The sequence below is a fragment of the Carcharhinus amblyrhynchos genome, chromosome 15 (assembly GCF_965287045.1).
Source record: "Carcharhinus amblyrhynchos chromosome 15, sCarAmb.v2.hapA, whole genome shotgun sequence".
NCBI classification, from domain to species: domain Eukaryota; kingdom Metazoa; phylum Chordata; class Chondrichthyes; order Carcharhiniformes; family Carcharhinidae; genus Carcharhinus; species Carcharhinus amblyrhynchos.
In genome coordinates, this window is record NC_137338.1 from 18,531,945 (window position 1) to 18,551,054 (window position 19,110).

The 19,110-nt window shown below is 40.7% G+C and overlaps 1 protein-coding gene across 1 annotated transcript in view; it reads right to left on the reverse strand.

Moving 5' to 3' along the window:
• The window catches only part of LOC145353114 (E3 ubiquitin-protein ligase DZIP3-like), a 141,331-nt gene that overhangs the window by 76,665 nt on the left and 45,556 nt on the right, over positions 1 to 19,110 (reverse strand). Inside the window, exons 8-12 of the mRNA XM_080203487.1 lie at positions 18,999 to 19,046; positions 16,650 to 16,747; positions 14,030 to 14,083; positions 12,025 to 12,092; positions 3,923 to 3,999 (exon numbers count right to left, since the gene is read on the reverse strand). Coding sequence (XP_080059613.1) covers positions 3,923 to 3,999; positions 12,025 to 12,092; positions 14,030 to 14,083; positions 16,650 to 16,747; positions 18,999 to 19,046 — 345 coding nt within the window. The remainder of the gene's footprint in view (positions 1 to 3,922; positions 4,000 to 12,024; positions 12,093 to 14,029; positions 14,084 to 16,649; positions 16,748 to 18,998; positions 19,047 to 19,110) is intronic.

Below are 19,110 nucleotides of genomic sequence, written 5' to 3' on the forward strand. Positions count from 1 at the left end.
CAGCAGGTCTGGCAGCATCTTTAGAGCGAGAAACAGAGTTAATGGGCAGAATCTTGAGAAAGCGATGGGGTTCATTGGCTGGAAAGTTGGTGAGATCCTCATGCTGCTTCTTTTCAAGAAAGTTTGCCACATCTTGTAACCCTCAGGCATTTAACAGGCCAGCAGTCAGCCTTCCCTGGGTGGGGGTGTGGCTCCACAACAAGGTGGGGTGGTTCTTGGTGGAGGGTCTTGCTTGGACACTTAGTCAGGCAACAAGGGCATCTGAACAAGTGATCAAGGGATACCCTCGGAAGCTCCCAAGTAAACATACCAGGATATGTACACCATGCTCCCCACATTGCAAGCCTCCTTCAAGCTGCCTGGTTAATAATAGGGCAGCAGGATGAAGCCCTTAAAAGTGGGTAGTAATTGTCCACTTTAGGGTTTTTATTGTGGTGCGATGGGACAGCTATCCATGGACTTGCCCACTATTGACTTAGTCAAGATGGAGTGTGATGATAGTGTGCTATATTTTGTGTTTAAGGTGGGGTTACTTTAGAAGGATGTGTTTTGTTACAAGAGTTGATATGTCTGGTAAACATGCAGCAGATGCTAAGAATACAGACTAATGCTTGATTTTAGCTAGAAATGTGAGTTAATGGACCTTCTGTGATTTTAGATTAGGCAATGCAGAGTCCTGTGAGTTTTTGATCAGGTTGATTAACAGACACAGACTCATGTGGTTAATGGGAGGAGCTAAGCTTAAAGAAACAATTTTATTTGCATTTTGAAAAACAGGCAGTTGCTGTCTGGGCCGCTAGAGGAAAACAGTGTCTCTCTCTCTCTCCCTCCAAAGGCTTTCTGAAAGCTTCAAGCCTGGTGGCTTAAGTCAAAACAAGTATGCCTGTGTTTTGCTAACTCAGTGATAGGTTAGCAGTTAAGAATTCTGTTTAGAAGGATGAGAGAGGATCTTATTAAAACTTACAGGATACAGCACGGCTGGGATAGAGTGGACATGGAGAGGACATTTCCACTAGTAGGAAAAACTAGAACCAGAGGGCACAACCTCAAGCTGAAGGACGATCCTTTAAAATAGAGATGGGGAGGAATTTCTTCAGCCAGAGGGTGGTGAATCTGTGGAACTCTTTGCCGCAGAAGGCTGTGGAGACCAAGTCATTGAGTGTCTTTAAGACAGAGATAGATAGGTTCTTGATTGATAAGGGGATCAGGGGTTCTGGGGAAAAGGCAGGAAAATGAGGATGAGAAAAAAGTCAGCCATGATTGAATGGCGGAGTACTTGACGGGGTAAGTGGCCTAATTCTGCTCCCATATTTACCATTAAACCATTTACCATTTATATATATGATCTGGAGGAGGGGGCTGAGTGTCGGGTGACAAAATTTGCTGATGACACGAAGATAAGTGGAAAAGCAATTGCATGGAGGGTGTGGAAAGTCTGCAGAGGGATCTGGATAGGCTAAGCGAGTGGGCGAGGACCTGGCAGATGGAGTAAAATGTTAGCAAGTGTGAGGTTATCCACTTTGGCAGAAATAATAGTAGGAGGGATTATTATTTAAAAGGCGAAAAGCTGCAGCATGCTACGGTGCAGAGGGGGCTGGGGGTCCTTGTGCATGAGTCGCAAAAACCCAATCTGCAGGTGCAGCAGGTGATCAAGAAGACGAATGGAATGTTGGCCTTTATAGCGAGGGGGATAGAATATAAAAGTAGGGAGGTCTTGCTGCAACTGTACAGGGCACTGGTGAGGTCGCAGCTGGAGTACTGTGTGCAGTTTTGGTAGCCGCACTTGCGCAAGGATATATTGGCCTTGGAGGGAGTGCAAAGGAGGTTCACTAGGCTGATACCAGAGATGAGGGTGTTGGCCTATGAAGAGAGACTAAATAGACTGGGTTTGTACTCATTGGAGTTTAGAAGGATGAGGGGGGATCTTATAGAGACGTGTAAGATAATGAAGGGGATGGATAGGGTGGAGGTAGAGAGATTCTTCCCGCTTAGAAAGGATAGCAGGACTAGAGGGCGCAGCCTCAAGATAAGGGGGGGGGGCAGTTTAGATCAGAGTTGAGGAGGAACTTCTTCACTCAAAGGGTGGTGAATCTCTGGAATTCTCTGCCCGTTGAAGTGGTGGAGGCTACCTCGCTAAATATATTTAAGTCACAGGTAGATAGGTTTTTGATAGACAAGGGAATTAAGGGTTATGGGGGGAAAGCGGGGATGTGGAACTGATCCACTTCAGAATCAGCCATGATCTTATTGAATGGTGGGGCAGGCTCGAAGGGCTAGATGGCCTACTCCTGCTCCTATTTCTTATGTTCTTATATCTTATGGTCTTATAGTATTGTTCAATTATTAAATGTTAATTCTTTTGTTTTAATGTAAATGTACCATTAAATAAAGTTTGCTTTGCTAAAGGTTTTCCAGTGTGTCAGTAGAAACATGCCTGGAATGAAACATACTATCCTCACAGTAATGATAAAAATAGAAAATTGCTGGAGTCTAGTTTGGTTTCACAATATACCCACCGGTTTCTAATCTGATCTCCTAACAGAAGGCAAGAAGGCAGCGGGGTCCCCACCCTTGCAACCATTTAAATGCTGCCTGCCACCAAACACGCCATAATGGGGGCACATGATTCTACCCAATGTTTCAGGTCTGTGACCTTTTGTCACAGAAAGAAAGTAGGTTGATTTGACCATAAACAACAACTGCTTTAGCTGTCATTCTAATGAAATTTTAAATTTGACATTCACTCCTTCTCTGCCATACCATTTTACTGTTTCTTTCAGGTCAACATCTTTGTTCTCTTGAATTCATGATAAATTACTGGCTTTATTGTTTATTTTTCATGAATAGATGAAGAGGTGCAAAGTACTGGCTTGCATACAAGTGCAGAGATCAGTTTTAAGTGTTTTGAGTGCACTTGCTAGATTTATCTCTTCCTCCTATATGGTTTAATTAAGCTTTATTAGATTTTCTCAAATATTCTTCAGATATTCTTTCTACAAAAGCAGACATACCAGTTTAGACTGCTCATGTTGCTAATGGGGAAAGAGTTGGTGGTGAAACTCAGAACTCAGTTGAACTCTACTGGTTCATGCTTGACATTTAAAAATGAGTTGCCTTTGCAATTTAATTAGTTGGAAACAAGTCTGAACCAAATCCCTTTTATTTGCTACTTCCTTAATTATTTTGTTGGTAGCTTTTGTAACCTGTCTTTTCTGCTTTTGCTGAGAGAGATGTATTGCTTTGCAGTTTGGTCCTAACAGAGTTAGCAGAATTCATCCACACTCTTTAATGAGAACAAAAAGGCTCATTACAAGATATACATGTAAGTAATTCCCTCCCTCTGTGCAGAATGGCAAAATTCCTCCTTCATTAGTAATCAAGTGGCTTCCTCAACCTATAGCACAACCAGGACTGTCGATCTTAAAGCAAACTGGCTCACATGAAACTGACCATAGCATGTTGTTTCTGATAGTATTTAATGGCCCAATACGCTTAAGGGGTATGAGTGGCTTAGTTAACTAATAGGTTGTCATTGACTGGTAGGACATGGAATCCCAGCTGTGACTGGACACACACACAGGCTGGAATTTTACTGGCATGTCCACCCGAGGCTTGTAAGATCGTGTCTGAGGCCAACAGAGAATGCTGTTCTGCGAGCCTCGCCCACCCCGATTCAGGGCGGGTGTGCTGGTAAAATCAGGGCCTGAGTGTCCAACTGTACAAAAGAAGGTAGAGTACCAACTTATCTAGTGGCATGGGACACTTAATTACCTTGACTACACATGTATACCTGAAATTCCATAGGAAGGTAAGGTTTGAAATGTTGAAATTAATCCCATTAAACTTCTAAGTAGGAAATTCTTGATACCAATCATTCTCATATCTTCCCCACCATTGTGGATAAAAATAAGATCAACTTTACCAGATCCTGTAGCTTCAGGCTCCTGTGGGAGCTCCTGATTCTGTTCCTCGGGGTTTTCATTATTCTGTACCAGGGAACTGCAAAATAACAGAACAATGGTCAATGGAATACACAGCCTCATTATGGCACAATGACAGCAAGCTTATGATTTCCTTCTAACGCAATTGCTTAATTATCAAATAACTTCAAATTGTCACAGTTGCAGCGATAGCACTGTAGCACAGTGACACAGTGGTTAGCACAGCTGCCTCACAGTGTCAGGGACCCGGATTTGAACATAAGAAATAGGAGCAGGAGTAGGACATCTAGCCCTTTGAGCCTGCCCCACCATTCAACAAGATCATGGCTGATCTGAAGTGGCTCAGTTCCACTTTCCCGCTTTCTCCCCATAACCCTTAATCCCCTTGCCCACCAAAGAACCTATCTACCAGCGTCTTAAATATATTTAGCGAGGTAGCCTCAACCACTTCAACGGCAGAGAATTCCAGAGATTCACCACCCTTTGAGTGAAGAAGTTCCTCCTCAACTCCGTTCTAAACTGCCCCCCCCCCCACCCCCCCACTTACCTAGAGGCTGTGCCCTCTAGTCCTGCTGTCCTTTCTGAGCGGGAAGAACCTCTCCACCTCTACCCTATCCATCCCTTTCATCATCTTATACGTCTCAATGAGATCTCCCCTCATTCTTCTAAACTCTAACGAGTACAAGCCCAATCTACTCAGCCTCTCCTCATAGCTCAACCTCAATTCCGGCATCAGCCGAGTGAACCTCCTCCGCACTCCCTCCAAGGCCAAAATATCCTTGCGCAGGTGCGGCGACCAAAACTGCACACAGTACTCCAGCTGCGGCCTCACCAGTGCCCTGTGCAGTTGCAGCAAGACCTCCCTACTTTTATATTCAATCCCCCTCGCTATGAAGGCCAGCATCCCATTTGCCTTCCTGACCACCTGCTGCACCTGTAGGCTGGGTTTTTGCGACTCATGCACAAGGACCCCCAGGTCCTTCTGCACCGTAGCTTGCTGCAGTTTTTCGCCCTGTAAGTAGTAGTCCTTCCTACCATTATTCCTACCAAAGTGGATAACCGATAAGTTTGATTCCGACGTGGGTCACTATCTTTGTAGAGTTTGAACATTCTCTCTGTGTCTGTGTGGGTTTCCTCCCAGTGCTCCGGTTTCCTCACATAGTCTGAAAGATGTGTTGGTTAGGTGCATTGACATGAACAGGTGTCGGAGTGTGGCAACTTGGGAAATTTCACAGTAACTTCATTGCAATGTTAATGTAAGCCTCACTTGTGACGAATAAATAAACCTTTTTAACTGAATTATCTTTTAAGAACATAAGAAATAGGAGCAGGAGTAGGCTATCTAGCCCTTCAAGCCTGCCCCACCATTCAATAAGATCATGGCTGATCTGAAGTGGATCAGTTCCACTTTCCCGCTTTCTCCCCACAACCCTTAATTCCCTTGTCTATCAGAAATCTATCTACCCATGACTTAAATATATTCAACAAGGTAGTCTCCACCACTTCAATGGGCAGAGAATTCCAGAGATTCACCACCCTTTCAGTGAAGAAGTTCCTCCTCAACTCCGTTCTAAACTCCCCCCCCCCCCCCATTTTGAGGCTGTGCCCTCTAGTTCTGTTTTCCTTTCTAAGCAGAAAGAATCTCTCTACCTCTACCCTATCTAGCCCCTTCATTATCTTGTAACGCTCTATAAGATCCCCCCCTCAGCCTTCTAAGCTCCAACGAGTACAGGCCCAGTCTATTTAATCTCTCCTATAAGCTAACCCCCTCATCTCCAGTATCAGCCTGGTGATCTTAGAACAAATTGGGGCCATTTTATGAGCAGATGTTTTTAGTTTGGTGCTGGATTCAAAGATTTATCTTCCAAATACACAAAAGGTTGAAATGGCAGTGAGGCAGGTTGGAGGGATAAGGCAGCCTATATTTACAACTAAATGACTGTTGATCGAGGTTAACCAGGGGAGCTAGGTGTTCTTTCCAGGCCATGGTCGCAAAGTTCTCAGTGATCTGCAGAGCATGGCAGCAAGCAGCAAACATTAAAACTGTCAATACTGTCCAAAAGACCATGCTTCAGCGCAGAAAGGAATTCAAGAGTCTCATCAGGAGGGGGAGAAAAGGTCTTGTGCATCAAATAAAAATGTAAGCTATCTTGATTAGTCCTGTTAAATTTTAATTTCTTTCTCTAATCCACCAGAAACTAATGAGAACCTTATAACTGCTTCTGAAGCTTGTCAACCACTTTGACAAGAATGGATATCGGGACAATGTGTTGGTACTATCCTTCAACCGTCTGGTTCATGCTCAGTCTGCTGGTATTTAGCAATATTTTCTTGCATCATTGAAACAGATGACAATCAATACAAAGGATTGGCAACACCTCATGAGGATTGATATGAAAGCTGAGATTGATAGCTTCTTGTACACTAAGGGAGTTAGAGAATTTGGGAATGGGGTGGCAAAGTGAAATTGATATAGAAGACTAGAGCATGCTTCAGGAGCCATATGGCTTACTACTGTTCCTATTTCTTATATACTGACACTATTCTATCCATATCTAATTGATAGTGTGATGATACTGTGCTATTGAAATATTTTATGTTGCTGTGGAGTATTTAAAGTTGTGTTTTTATTTTCCTCAAAGCAGTTGGTATGTCTGGTGGGAATGCGGCAGATGCTGGAAAGCAGGATAAATATTCACTTTAGCCCTGTAGTGTTTACTTAGAATGAAGCTAATTGCTTTTCATTTATAACTAGAGAAGATCCCTGTTTTTTTTATTAAACATGATGTGGATGTGCCAGCGTTGGACTGGGGTAAACACAGTAAAAAGTCTGACAACACCAGGTTTTAGTCCAACCGATTTATTTGATAGTAAACGCACAAGTTTTCGGGTTAGTCCCTTCGTCAGGTGAATGGAGAGTTCTGGCCTCAGACAGAGCATATAAAGCACAGACAGTTTACAGATTAGAATGCGTATCTTTACACCTAACCTGCTGTTCAAGTCTTGAAGTGGCCGACAATGTGAGTGGAAGGAGCACTGATCACAGGTTAAAGAGATGTGTATTGTCTCCAGACAGCACAGTGAGTGAGGTTTTGCAAACCCAGGCAAGTGTTGGGGGTTACAGATAGTGCGACATGAACCCAAGATCCTTGTTGAGACCGTCCTCATGTGTGTGGAACTTGGCTATCAGTCTCTGCTCAACGAATCTGCGCTGTCGTGTGTCGTGAAGGCCGCCTTGGAGAATGCTTACCCAAAGGTCAGAGGCTGAATGCATTCAGTGGTCACGGGCATTCAGCCTCTGACCTTCGGGTAAGCATTCTCCAAGGCGGCCTTCACGACACACGACAGCACAGAGTCGTTGAGCAGAGACTGATAGCCAAGTTCCACACACATGAGGACAGTCTCAACAAGGATCCTGGGTTCATGTCGCACTATCTGTAACCCCCAACACTTGCCTGGGTTTGCAAAACCTCACTTACTGTGCTGTCTGGAGACAATACACATCTCTTTAACCTGTGATCAGTGCTCCTTCCACTCACATTGTCGGCCACTTCAAGACTTGAACAGCAGGTTAGGTGTAAAGATTCGCATTCTAATCAGTAATCTGTAAACTGTCTGTGCTTTATATGCTCTGTCTGAGGCCAGAACTCTCCATTCACCTGACGAAGGGACTAACCCGAAAGCTTGTGCGTTTACTATCAAATAAATCGGTTGGACTAAAACCTGGTGTTGTCAGACTTTTTACTGTTTTTTTATTAAAGTCATGGAAGGTGAGTTAGGTGTACTGAGTTATATAGTCATGTGATACTAGAAGTGGGAGGAGTTGGGTTTATAGCAGAAATTTTTTTTGCGTGTTGTTACTGGAGGGGGCTGTTAAAAAGATAGAATCCTATAAGCTGCTCTCTCTCTCTCTGACCAATTTCTCTGCAAAGACTCTCTGGAACCTTCACAACTGTTACCCATGTCACAGCAAGTATATCTGTGATTGCTAGCTTTAATTAGGATGTGTTTTAAGTCTATAAGAGAAATATTGCTTAATTGGAACTGAAATAGTTATAAGTTAGAAATTAGAATTGTTTCCTTTCATTTCAAGTATTGTTCAACTGTCAAAAGTTAAGTTACTTCATGTTGTTTGCACTATATGTAAAGTGTGTTATGAACAAACCTTGTTTTGATAAAAGAATCTTAATTTGTCAGTTAAGTCACACCTGGGGTAAAGCATTCTATCGCCACATTTATGCCAACAATAATAAAATTGTTGGAGTCTAAAGTAACTTCACAATATACCTTGGGGTTTGGGTCTGGGACCCCCAACAATACAGCTTCTATAATAGCCTTCCGACCATATATATTCAAATGGACATTCTGGTTTCTTACAAAATACCAAATGCCATTAAGCAAGCATTGACACATATGCATATCATTACATGTCACACATATGTGCATAATAGAATATCAAATGCCTAAAGTACACACCTGGTCAGTAATTCTCCAGGTTTTGAAGGGAACTACACTGCAATTGTCTTTGGGCAGTCTAACTCTACTGTGAATTGAAGTAATGTAACTTAAAGAGCCTCACGCACTCATCAGTATCTCTCAGTGCAAGAAACACATTAGCTGAAACATTCTATTCGGCAAAATTTGGAACGCTAGATGCGAATTGCTAATGCACTACAAAATTTGCAACATCAGAACAAAGTTGGTTAATAGTGACAAAAAAAACCATCTATTCATTTACATACACAATCAAGACAGTAGAAACAAATTCCTAAAATGCACTGAAGGAGAAATCCAGGATTGTCAGGATATGATTATAAATAAGTATTAAGAATTTATAAATTTGTAAGTAAAACAAAGATGTGATCACAAATCTGAATTTTCACTGTTCTGATCAATTTAAAGAGTCTATTTTCATTCCGACCATTTGCCTCTCCTGCATCAGTGTTTCCACTCCAAAGAATTTATCTTCTGTACCTCAGGAAGTAGTTTGTCATCATGTGAGGGTCTGCAGTGAATGTCAGCAAACTGTTTTGATGGAAGTATCAATGGTTAGCAATTCAGAAATGCACAATTTCCTGTGGTCAAGACTGAGTGATAAGGAATATCAGCAATGTTGATATTTTCTCCTGCTTCAACAACTTGTACTAATATCATACCTTTAACATAATCAGAAGTTCCAAGACAAATCTCTGGGGCATCATTAAAGAAAATTTGACGCAGAGCGAAACAAATAGCTCTTTGCACCAATGGAGTTAGGATTTAAGATGTGTTTTAAAATAAGAGATAATAATCAGGCAGAATGTTTTAGGGAGAGAAGGAATCAGAGATGCATTAGGCAGAAATTATTGAGGGCTGTGGGGGTTTGGCTCCACCATCAAAACTGGGTATATGTTCCCTGTCGACGCGATTTCTGGGAGCCTGGGTGAATTAAATCCCCAATTGGCGGTGGGAACACTGTGCCAGGGCTCCTGGCTCCATGGTGGATATTTAACTGCATGACTTCCATCTCTGCCCCTCCAACCCGCCGGGAGTTGCTGGCCAATCAGAGGCCAGTGGGTTTCCATTACCGGCAGGGCCACCTGGAGTGGTGACTACTGTCACAAATTCATTTGGACCTTTACCAGGGATCACTGGAGAAAGGCAAATGAGGGAAAGATGTGGATCAGCATCCAGAAGAAACAGAACAGAAGTGGTTTCAGTAGTTTTCCCCTTCTTGATGCCAGATACCTTCTTTTGGCCCTTAAGTGGGCATTAAAGCTTCAACTGGCATCTGGGTGGGAATGCCTTCCTGCCCCAGACTTAAATAGAGGAAGACAGAAACGTTGCAGGATATTCACCCAGCACCCTTCGTACAGCCAATCTACCACTGAACCTGTCTGGGAGTGGGGGTAGCGGGCAATAAATTTCGCCCATTGTCTTTCAAAACATTGCTATTTTGGGGAACTTCAGGCTATCAGTAAGGTTCAGTGGTCATACTCTCACCCAAGTCAAAAGATTGTGGATTGAAACCCCACTCCGATGGGACCACAGAGTCTAGACTGACATTTTGGCACAGTATCAAGTGAGTGCTGCACTGTCTGAGGCATCTAATTTTGGAAGAGATATAAAGTGAGAGCCGTCTGTCTGTCAGTTCAGATGGGTTTAAAATATTTCAAACAACTTTTGTTATAAGGAGCAGGGGTGCTCTTGGTGTACTTCTCCAACATCACCAGAAGATAGGTTAATTGGTCACGATTCTCATTACTTTTTATGATTTGCTTTGTGAAAAGTGGCCTCCACATTTGCTTATATTCCAACAGAAACTAACTACATTTCAAAAGTGATTAAAATGCTGCAAAACACTTTGCAATGTTCTATAAAGTACTGTATGAATGCAAAGTGCTGTATGACTGCAAAGATTATTTTCTCCCGAGTATTAACAAAATTAAGAACTAGATTGAAAGTGGACAAGAACCGATAGGCCCCTGATGGATGGTTAAGAAGGCATAGTAGCTTCAGAGTTGGCCTACAATCTGCATGTACTTAAAAACAATTATCCTGAAAAAGAGTGCAATACACATTCCATGGAAAAAAACACCACAAAGCAGGTCAAAATCCGAAAGGCTCTTTTATATTCCTTTATAGTAATACTGCAATTACAAAGCAGATGTTGAATCCCAGTTTGAGTCATCACTGGGACAATGTGTGGTGAATTTGCCTGAAGAGAGTCTGTTTCACTCCAGAGCAACTTTGGATTTTAAAAATTCGTTTATACAGTACATGTTACTATTGATGCAAAATCATTGGCTTTGCAGTGTATAAATGCATCTTTCAATAATAATCTTGTAACCCTCAGGATCCTTCACAATAAACATAACGAGTCAAGGCATTCATTGTTACTTTTTACTGGTTAGGTTCTTAGAATACAATGTAAGTTGAGAAAATGGCATGATGCTCATCAATTGCATACTGTATTTAGACACACAGCCTGTAAAATGATTGCAAAACACCTAACAAGATTCACAATGAAATGTTTACTTCAGTAACGGCCAAAACAGTTGTTTTTAAAAGTTGAAAACTGTGGTAATTGTTCCTTTAACTGAAACACAGCAGAATAAGGGTCACTTGGGCTAGGTGACCAATTGCAGCTCAGGGTAGAGAATCACCCCAGTGGATGGGGGTTCTCCTAAGCACAGTATCTCAGAATTAGCTGCAAACATGCTGCTGCTCTTGAAGATCATGAAACAAATCGCTTTTTGTTCACTTTCTAAAAGTGGTGTGCTTTCTAAAAGCACATCATTACATCTGGTGACAAGGATAAACGATCCTGAACTGCCTCTAGCCCAACACCTTTGAGTATCTTGTTTTAATCGAAGTCTGAGAAAAAGAGAATATATATGTGCCAGCATGCCTCTCTTCGGACAAATAGACTCTTTTGACTCCTTAACGGACGACTGGACACAACGTACAGAACATCTTAGGTATTATCGCCAAGCAAACGGAACAGGGAAGGAGGTAAAATGCAAAGTAATTCTCCTAAGTATTTATGGAAGACAGATCTATGACCTTATTTCCAGTTTTAAAACCATGAGTGTGCCGGCCCCCAAATTACTTAGTGAGCTTGTGGATCTAGTGAAGGCTCAACTACAATCAGTCATACTGCAGAGATTCAAATTTATTTTGAGGGTGAAATCTCCAGGCAAAGCAACTGCTGAACTGAAGTAATCATCGGAGTATTGTGATTTTGAAGTGATCCTAAATGATATGTTATGGAACAGGTTAGTCTGTGCTTGGACAATGGCGTTATTCAATGCAGATTGCTTGCAGTTGTCAGCATAGATTTTAACTGAACAATGGAGATAGTGCTGCTGGCAGAAAGTGCTAAAAAGCTGCACAAGGGCTGCAGAACGCACTATTTACCAACTAGTGTGGGAACCTGCAGCTAGCAATGGCACCAAAATCACTGAAACAGCCACAAAATGGGCAATCACCATAAAAGCATTTTAAGAAAATTACCTATATATGATCATCGTGTTTATTGACATCTCGTGAAAAAAAATCAGAGAAATATTTAAACGTCTGAGTTATCATGAAGAATCCTTACCTTTTTAATTCCTTGAGCATTTCAGTTTCCTGTGAAAGTGTCTGGGCTGCAGCTTCAATCTTTTTACCCTGTATTCACATAATGATTACTTTCAGTGGCAGTACTTCATTTAAATTTAGATAGATAGATAGTGAGAGAGCATTGCTGATACATAAAGAGAAGTTCTTCTATGAATAACAGAGCTACAATTAGGTCAGGATCTTCTTCACACAAGTCTGAAATCTGTAATTAGGACTCGAACACAATCCAGCCACAGCAGACTGAAGTTGCAGGTTTGGGTGGTTTCGTTGTAGAGCATATACATTTTTGAGAGAACACTAGATCTTGCACTGACCCCAAATGGCAATTCTGCAAGCAGGCCTCCATAATTCAGTGTTACAAGAGATGAGAATAGAGTTAGATGGTTTATCTGCAGGTTTGGGGCTAGCATGTATGAGCTGAGATCGTTCAAAATAGAACAGGAGACTTGTTGGCTGATTAATGTAAGTATAATTGCTTGTTTTCACCTTCAAGAGATGTGAATTTAATTCCAAACCAGTAAAGGTTGTAATTTATCCTATTAACTGAGTTAATCAGTTTATACCACAATGTATTCTCTAAGTGGAGAGTAGTAAATTATCACACACCTTCAGAATAATTGACTACTAAATCTTGTGATCTGTTTCTTGTAAAACCGTACTCAAAATTTATCAGCCAAATCCACATAATACTTTCTATATTTTGACTGGGAATCTAAACAAACCCAATATAATTTTTGTTCAGGGACTATACTATCAAGAACTGGTTCCTCAACTTCATTCACTAAATAAAGTTTAATTAAATTTAGCAATTACAAGCAAACATCCAGCAATGAAAATTTTAAAACTTATTTAACATCCTAATTATAGCTGAAATCTAAATAGACAGTCTAAACATATGACAGATGTTTGCACCTGGTGACTGTTTGGAATGGCTGGGAAAGGTTAATGGGCCTGAAGACATTTTTAATTCCCCACAGACATCTTAGCTCATCCAGATCACCAACAACTTGTCCTGTTCCATCCACACTGACACTATAGTTAAGAAAACCCATCAACACTTCTAATTTCTCAGAAGACTAAGGAAATTTGGCATGATTATTATGACTTTCACCAACTTTAACAGATGCACCATAGAAAGCATTCTTTCTGGCTGTATCACAGCTTGGTATGGCTTCTGCTCTGTCTAAGACCGCAAACAACTACAAAGCATTGTAAACGAAGCCCAGTTCATCACGCAAACCAGCCTCCCATCCCATCTGTATATACCTCCCCCTGCTTCAGAAAAGCAGCCAATCAAGGAGCCCACATATCTCAGACATGCTCTCTTCCACCTTATTCCATTGGGAAAAAGATACAAAAGTCCGAGGACATGTACCAACCGACTCAAGAACAGCTTCTTCCCTGTCACCGTCAGAGTTTTGAATGGACCTACCTCACATTAAGTTGATCTGTCTCTACACCCTAGCTATGACTGTAACACTATATTCTGCACTCTCTCCTTTCCTTCTCTATGTACGGTATGCTTTGTCTATAAAGAGCACAAGAAACAATATTTTTCGCTGTATACTAATACATGTAACAAAAATAAATCACATCAAATCAAATCAAGGTTTATTTTAGTCATTGATGATGCTGCTTCTTATACTGGGATCTGGGAAACCACTTTCTGAAGTGGTTTGCCATTCCTTCAAAAACAGCTGCACTGACCTCTTTACATCCCAAGTACGAAGTCAGGACGCCAACAGACGTTGCAATGTAAAGAGTATGCATATCGACACAGGGAGACACTCGGTCTATATCAAACACTCCACTGAAGTAGACAATAAATTTATGTTGCAAATGGCATGAGGTGATTTTTACTACAATCCAATCAAGCTTTTGGAAATGAAAAAGACAGCATTAATACACCTCTGATTATTCAGGGAAAATACAGTAACACATTCAAATCACATACAACTATGCACTAAAACATTGTAAAATCGTACCTTTTTACCTCTTGACTTTTTCCGTCTTTTCTTTGATTTCGAGTCTCCTGTTGCCTATTTGTCCAACATAAATTGATACAAAATATTTTAACCTTTTGAAATTTCTTTTAAAAAAGCAAAATAAACTTTTGAATGGGCTATAGTATAGTGGCTAAATGCTCACTTCAGAATGAATAATCTGGAACCTGAATTTTGCAGCAACCTTTAATCCAAATTCCAAAATTACAGTTAGTATGATTTGTTATTTTGCTACTTTGCAGAAGGATTGTTGTGTGCGTGAAGAAAAATGAAATCTTTTGTTCATGGCAAGCAGTAAATATACCTCCTGCTGGAATGATCACTATAGTTACAGGCTATAACTTGGGTCATCCCAGTCTTGCAACACAAAATGGGAAGTGTGTGGTGACAAATAAATCTTCTTCCAAAAGGCAAGTGCAAAAATTGAAATCCAATGTTTGTAACACAGTACATATTTTCATAATCTTCAATGACACCATGTCAACAATATGCACAGTCGAGTATGTTTTCATGTGCTGCTGAAAGGTACAAATTTGTAAAATTATTCCAAAATTAATGTGTACATAGTTCTGCCCATGTCAGAATTGAGAGGAAATGATCACAATCTATATCAGGGATTACCAGACCCATTCTCAAATACGCAAGGTTAAATTTTTCATAATGCTCACAAACAAAAACTAGGAAGAGATGGTTATTTGATCTACAGCTCCACCTCAATTGTTTCTCATTAATAAAACTGATCATGCAGCCTGGCTTACCTACAGATGCACAAAGATCCACTACAATGGGGTGAAATACGATTAGATGTATTGCTGTATTGCGTGAAGTATTTTGCTACTTCCTATCACAAAGCGTAAGCTGCCAAACAGTATTCACTAAATACCATGGTGACTATACTAATTGGTAAAAGTGTACCAGTAGTTACGTTCACTCTTAGTCCATCTTGATGATGCAACAGGTAATAAAAGTTACTTATATGCTTATATGCTGTCAGTTCATTTCATCTCTTGTGGCTACTTCAATTTTAATGTCTCATCATTGACTATGACATCTTTTCCATTTCCTATACTTCTTTCCTTTTGTCCAATACAAAATATGAAGAGCCCATGGATTTTTCTGTTCAAGATTTAAACTATCCACATAATTGCATCTGGGACCTCTTCCTGTTTTTGCACCCCAACTCTCCTCCCACCCCCAACCAAGGTTGGTACCAACTCTATCTCCAATCCATCATCACTCTGTGCTTCCTTTCCAAACTCATCCCTTCTACAAGTCCTCCTCTGGTTCCCTTGATTCCAAGAAGTAGAGATGCCGGCATTGGACTGGGGTTAAACACAGTAAATGTCTTACAACACCAGGTTAAAGTCCAACAGGTTTATTTAGTAGCAAATGCCACTAGCTTTCAGACCACTTCACGAACGCCATCATCTCACGTGAGAATACCATCCACCAGGTACACGGTACATACTCTTGCAACTCGGCCAACGTTGTCTACCTGCTACGCTGCAGGAAAGGATGGCCGAAGGCGTGGTACATTGGGGAGACCATGTAGACGCTACGACAATGGATGAATGAACACTGCTCGACAATCACCATGCAAGACTGTTCTCTTCCTGTTGGGGAACATTTCAATGATCATGGGCATTCGGCCTCTGATCTTCAGGTAAGCGTTCTCTAAAGTGGCCTTCACGACACTTGACAGTGCAGAGTCGCTGAGCAAAGACTGATAGCCAAGTTCCGCACGCATGAGGATGGCGTCAACCGGGATCTTGGATTCATGTCAGACTATTTATAACCCCCAAGACTTGCCTGGGCTTGCAAAATCTCACTAACTGTCCTGTCTGGAGAAATACACATCTCTTTAACTTGTGCTTAATGCTCTCTCCACTTACATTGTCTGTACCTTTAAGACTTGATTAGCTGTAAAGACTCGCATTTCACTCATTATTTTGTAAACTGAGTTTGTGCCTTTACATGCCCTGCTTGTGAAAAGATCTCCCACTCACCTGACAAAGGAGCAGTGCTCCGAAAGCTAGCGCCTTTGCTACCAAGTAAACCTTTTGGACTTTAACTTGGATTCCCTCAACTAACTGCTAAACAGTCAACCTTCTACCTTGTATATTTGCCAACAAAGTCAAGGATCCATTTTATTCTGGTGCTTTGAAGTTGCTGAACAAAAAGGTTCACCATCACCTTCTCAAGGGCAATTAGGGATGGGCAATGAATGCTGCTCTTCCAGCAATGTCCATACCTCAGGAATGAGAAGAAAAAACAGCCATTTGAATGACCAAAGAAGAATTGCTGGATGTGGAATCTCCTGAGCCTGGAGAGGAGGGGAAAATAATTACAGTAACTCCTCAATTTTTAATAAATCCTTTCAGGAACAACCAAGTGGGGGCGAAATACTGAGTATTACTGAACTCAACATGAGCGTCAGTATAGCTTGCTTCTAATTCTGTTTATTGTTACGTGATTACTTGTTTCACAGTAACCCTGGACTTCAGTCCACAAATAGTGATGCAATATTTGTTATTGACACAGAGACGAAGAAATACCAAAGACCATGTGATGCTATATTAGATTCATAAAGTCAGTAACTTACAGGAACAGACTTCGCAAACTCATCTTCGGAAGTCTCCTTTTCCTTCTGCTCATCTTCAGCATCAACCACTTTTACGCCAAGTCTTTTGGTTTGTTGCCCTGCAGTGCAAGAGGCTTGATTATTTAAAAAAAAGATAACATATTTAGAATTGCCATTTCTATTTGACAGACTATTAATTCATGATGCTAATTTATATCATTTAAGCTTAAACCACAGGAACAAGTGGCAGAACTGAGAGCATAATTGGGAAAGCTGCGGTGCAGCAAGAGCTTTGAGGATTGGATAGCAAATGCTGACCTTCCCACATCTCATTAAAAAACAAATAAAAACAAGGAACTGTTTGTAATGCTGTTTACCAGTCTGCAGCGTTGCTGTGATACACAGCTGCTGAATTCAATGGACCACACAACTATTTGCAGGAATTAAGGACCACCGGCTAACAATCATAATTCTGGATCTCTTCTCCATTCCCATCAAAATAGTTTAAGGGTTGCCTTTAATCCATAGACATTATGTTGTTGAAAATTGCACCAAGTACTTCATAAAAAAAGGTAATTATCCTATTTGCATAACTTTGCATATCTAAGCAAAATAGCAACCTGACATTGACACTATGTGAAAATATTCTGACACAATTAGAATTCCATAGAATTTTACTGTACATAAAAGGCTCTATGTACTTGTGTTTATGATCCACACAAGCCTCTTTCCACATTACTTCATCTCAGCCTATCAATGTATTTTCCTATTATTTTCTTTCTCATGGATTTACCTAGCTTTTCTTTAAATGCATCTATACCAATCCTCACAATCACTCAATGTGGTTGTGAGTTCGACATTCTCACCACTATGAGCAAAGAAGATATTCCTGAAGGCAAACTCTGTCGGTTTAGAAAATTTGCATCCATTTTTACCCTAATTAGCTGATTTACAGTGCCATTCAGAAAAAGGTGAGAAAAATGTCTCTCGTTTTGTAAATGTTCCTCTGTATAGTTTCCAATCCAACTCTTTTCATCTCTTTCTCCATTTGGTTTGCCTTACACCCTGCCTCCCTCCTCATGCTTTGCAGACTTTCTCCTGCCGTCACCGTGTCTTACGATAATTCCCTTAATCTAAATATATCCAACTCACTCAGTTCTTCATCCTCTGCATATCTTTCACACTTTACTTCTTGATTCTTTGCAGGCTTATTTGCCACTCTCTGACACACCTTTCCTTTATCTTTCTCCTTTCCCATCCTGCATTGAAGATCAGATCGTCATATTTGTGCCTAGGCTGAGTCACTGAGATGCCAGACTTGAGAGCTGAGACAAAGCTTGGGCACTTGGACTTGGAGGAACCTTTTATGTTGGGGCAATGGCTGCAAGTGGATAGTTAGGCAGGAAGCAAGTAACCACAACAGGCATTATGCATTAGCAGGAGCATAATTAACTTGAATCAATCAGGTATGTGAAACACAAAGGACAAAATATTTTCGTTAACATCCAACTATTGAATATAAAAATCATTCCATTATTACGTACATCAACAGATCAATAACCACAAAGTACTGTATATACATGCCCAACAGATGAACTGCTATATAAAGTTTTATAATGATATAAACAACAGTGAAGGAAGAGCGGACATAATGAAACGTGTATGTACAAGTGTCTATCCTGCATGACTCAACACACTATGAAGTCTGAAGGGAGGGTGTAGCCAAGAGTAGGGTTGTTCATGAGGCCCATTACAGGGCATCAAGCTGCCCAGAAAAAATTGTTGGGAGTGGCCTCAAGATGTTGATAAATGCTGAACTTTTACTTAGATTGGGAGTGAAGAAATGTCAGGACAACTGTTTGCCAAATAAGTATTACTTTGCTCAATTGTCACTGGAAATTTTTTTTACTATGCTCTGTCCAGGGATATCTTAAAATATGACTGATCTCTGGTTACAAACTTCTAGGATTTGATCGATTCAAAGGACAGACTAAAGAGCCAGTACGCAAACAGAAGCCTAAAGCTAATGGCGTGCTCCGTGATTGGTTGCAGGTGTAGTGATTGCTGTTTCTTGGTGTGCAATTGATTGAATGAAAACTGCAATCGTATAGCCTCATACAAAACGGATTTTTGGTATTATTTTTGATTTCGTACAAAGATCTTAAAGAACCATTGTAGGGGTGAAATGTCTTTAATCTCCTATTTATGCTAGTGTTATTGACTGGAGAAACTTCACTAATAGATTGCTTCATCAGATTCACTCTATATTCAAATACATAGGTGAAACATTACTTGAAGGGTTAGCCAGACTAATTTAGAAGAAAAAAAATCAATTCTCCAAAAAGAACACTTGACTGCTGTAAGGCTTACCTGCACACTGATCCACTGCCAATGAGCAAGCACAAATTGAACTGATACCTGAAGAAAGAGAAACAGCATTGTTGCACAAAGGCAAAAAACAGAAATTTGCAAATATTCACCT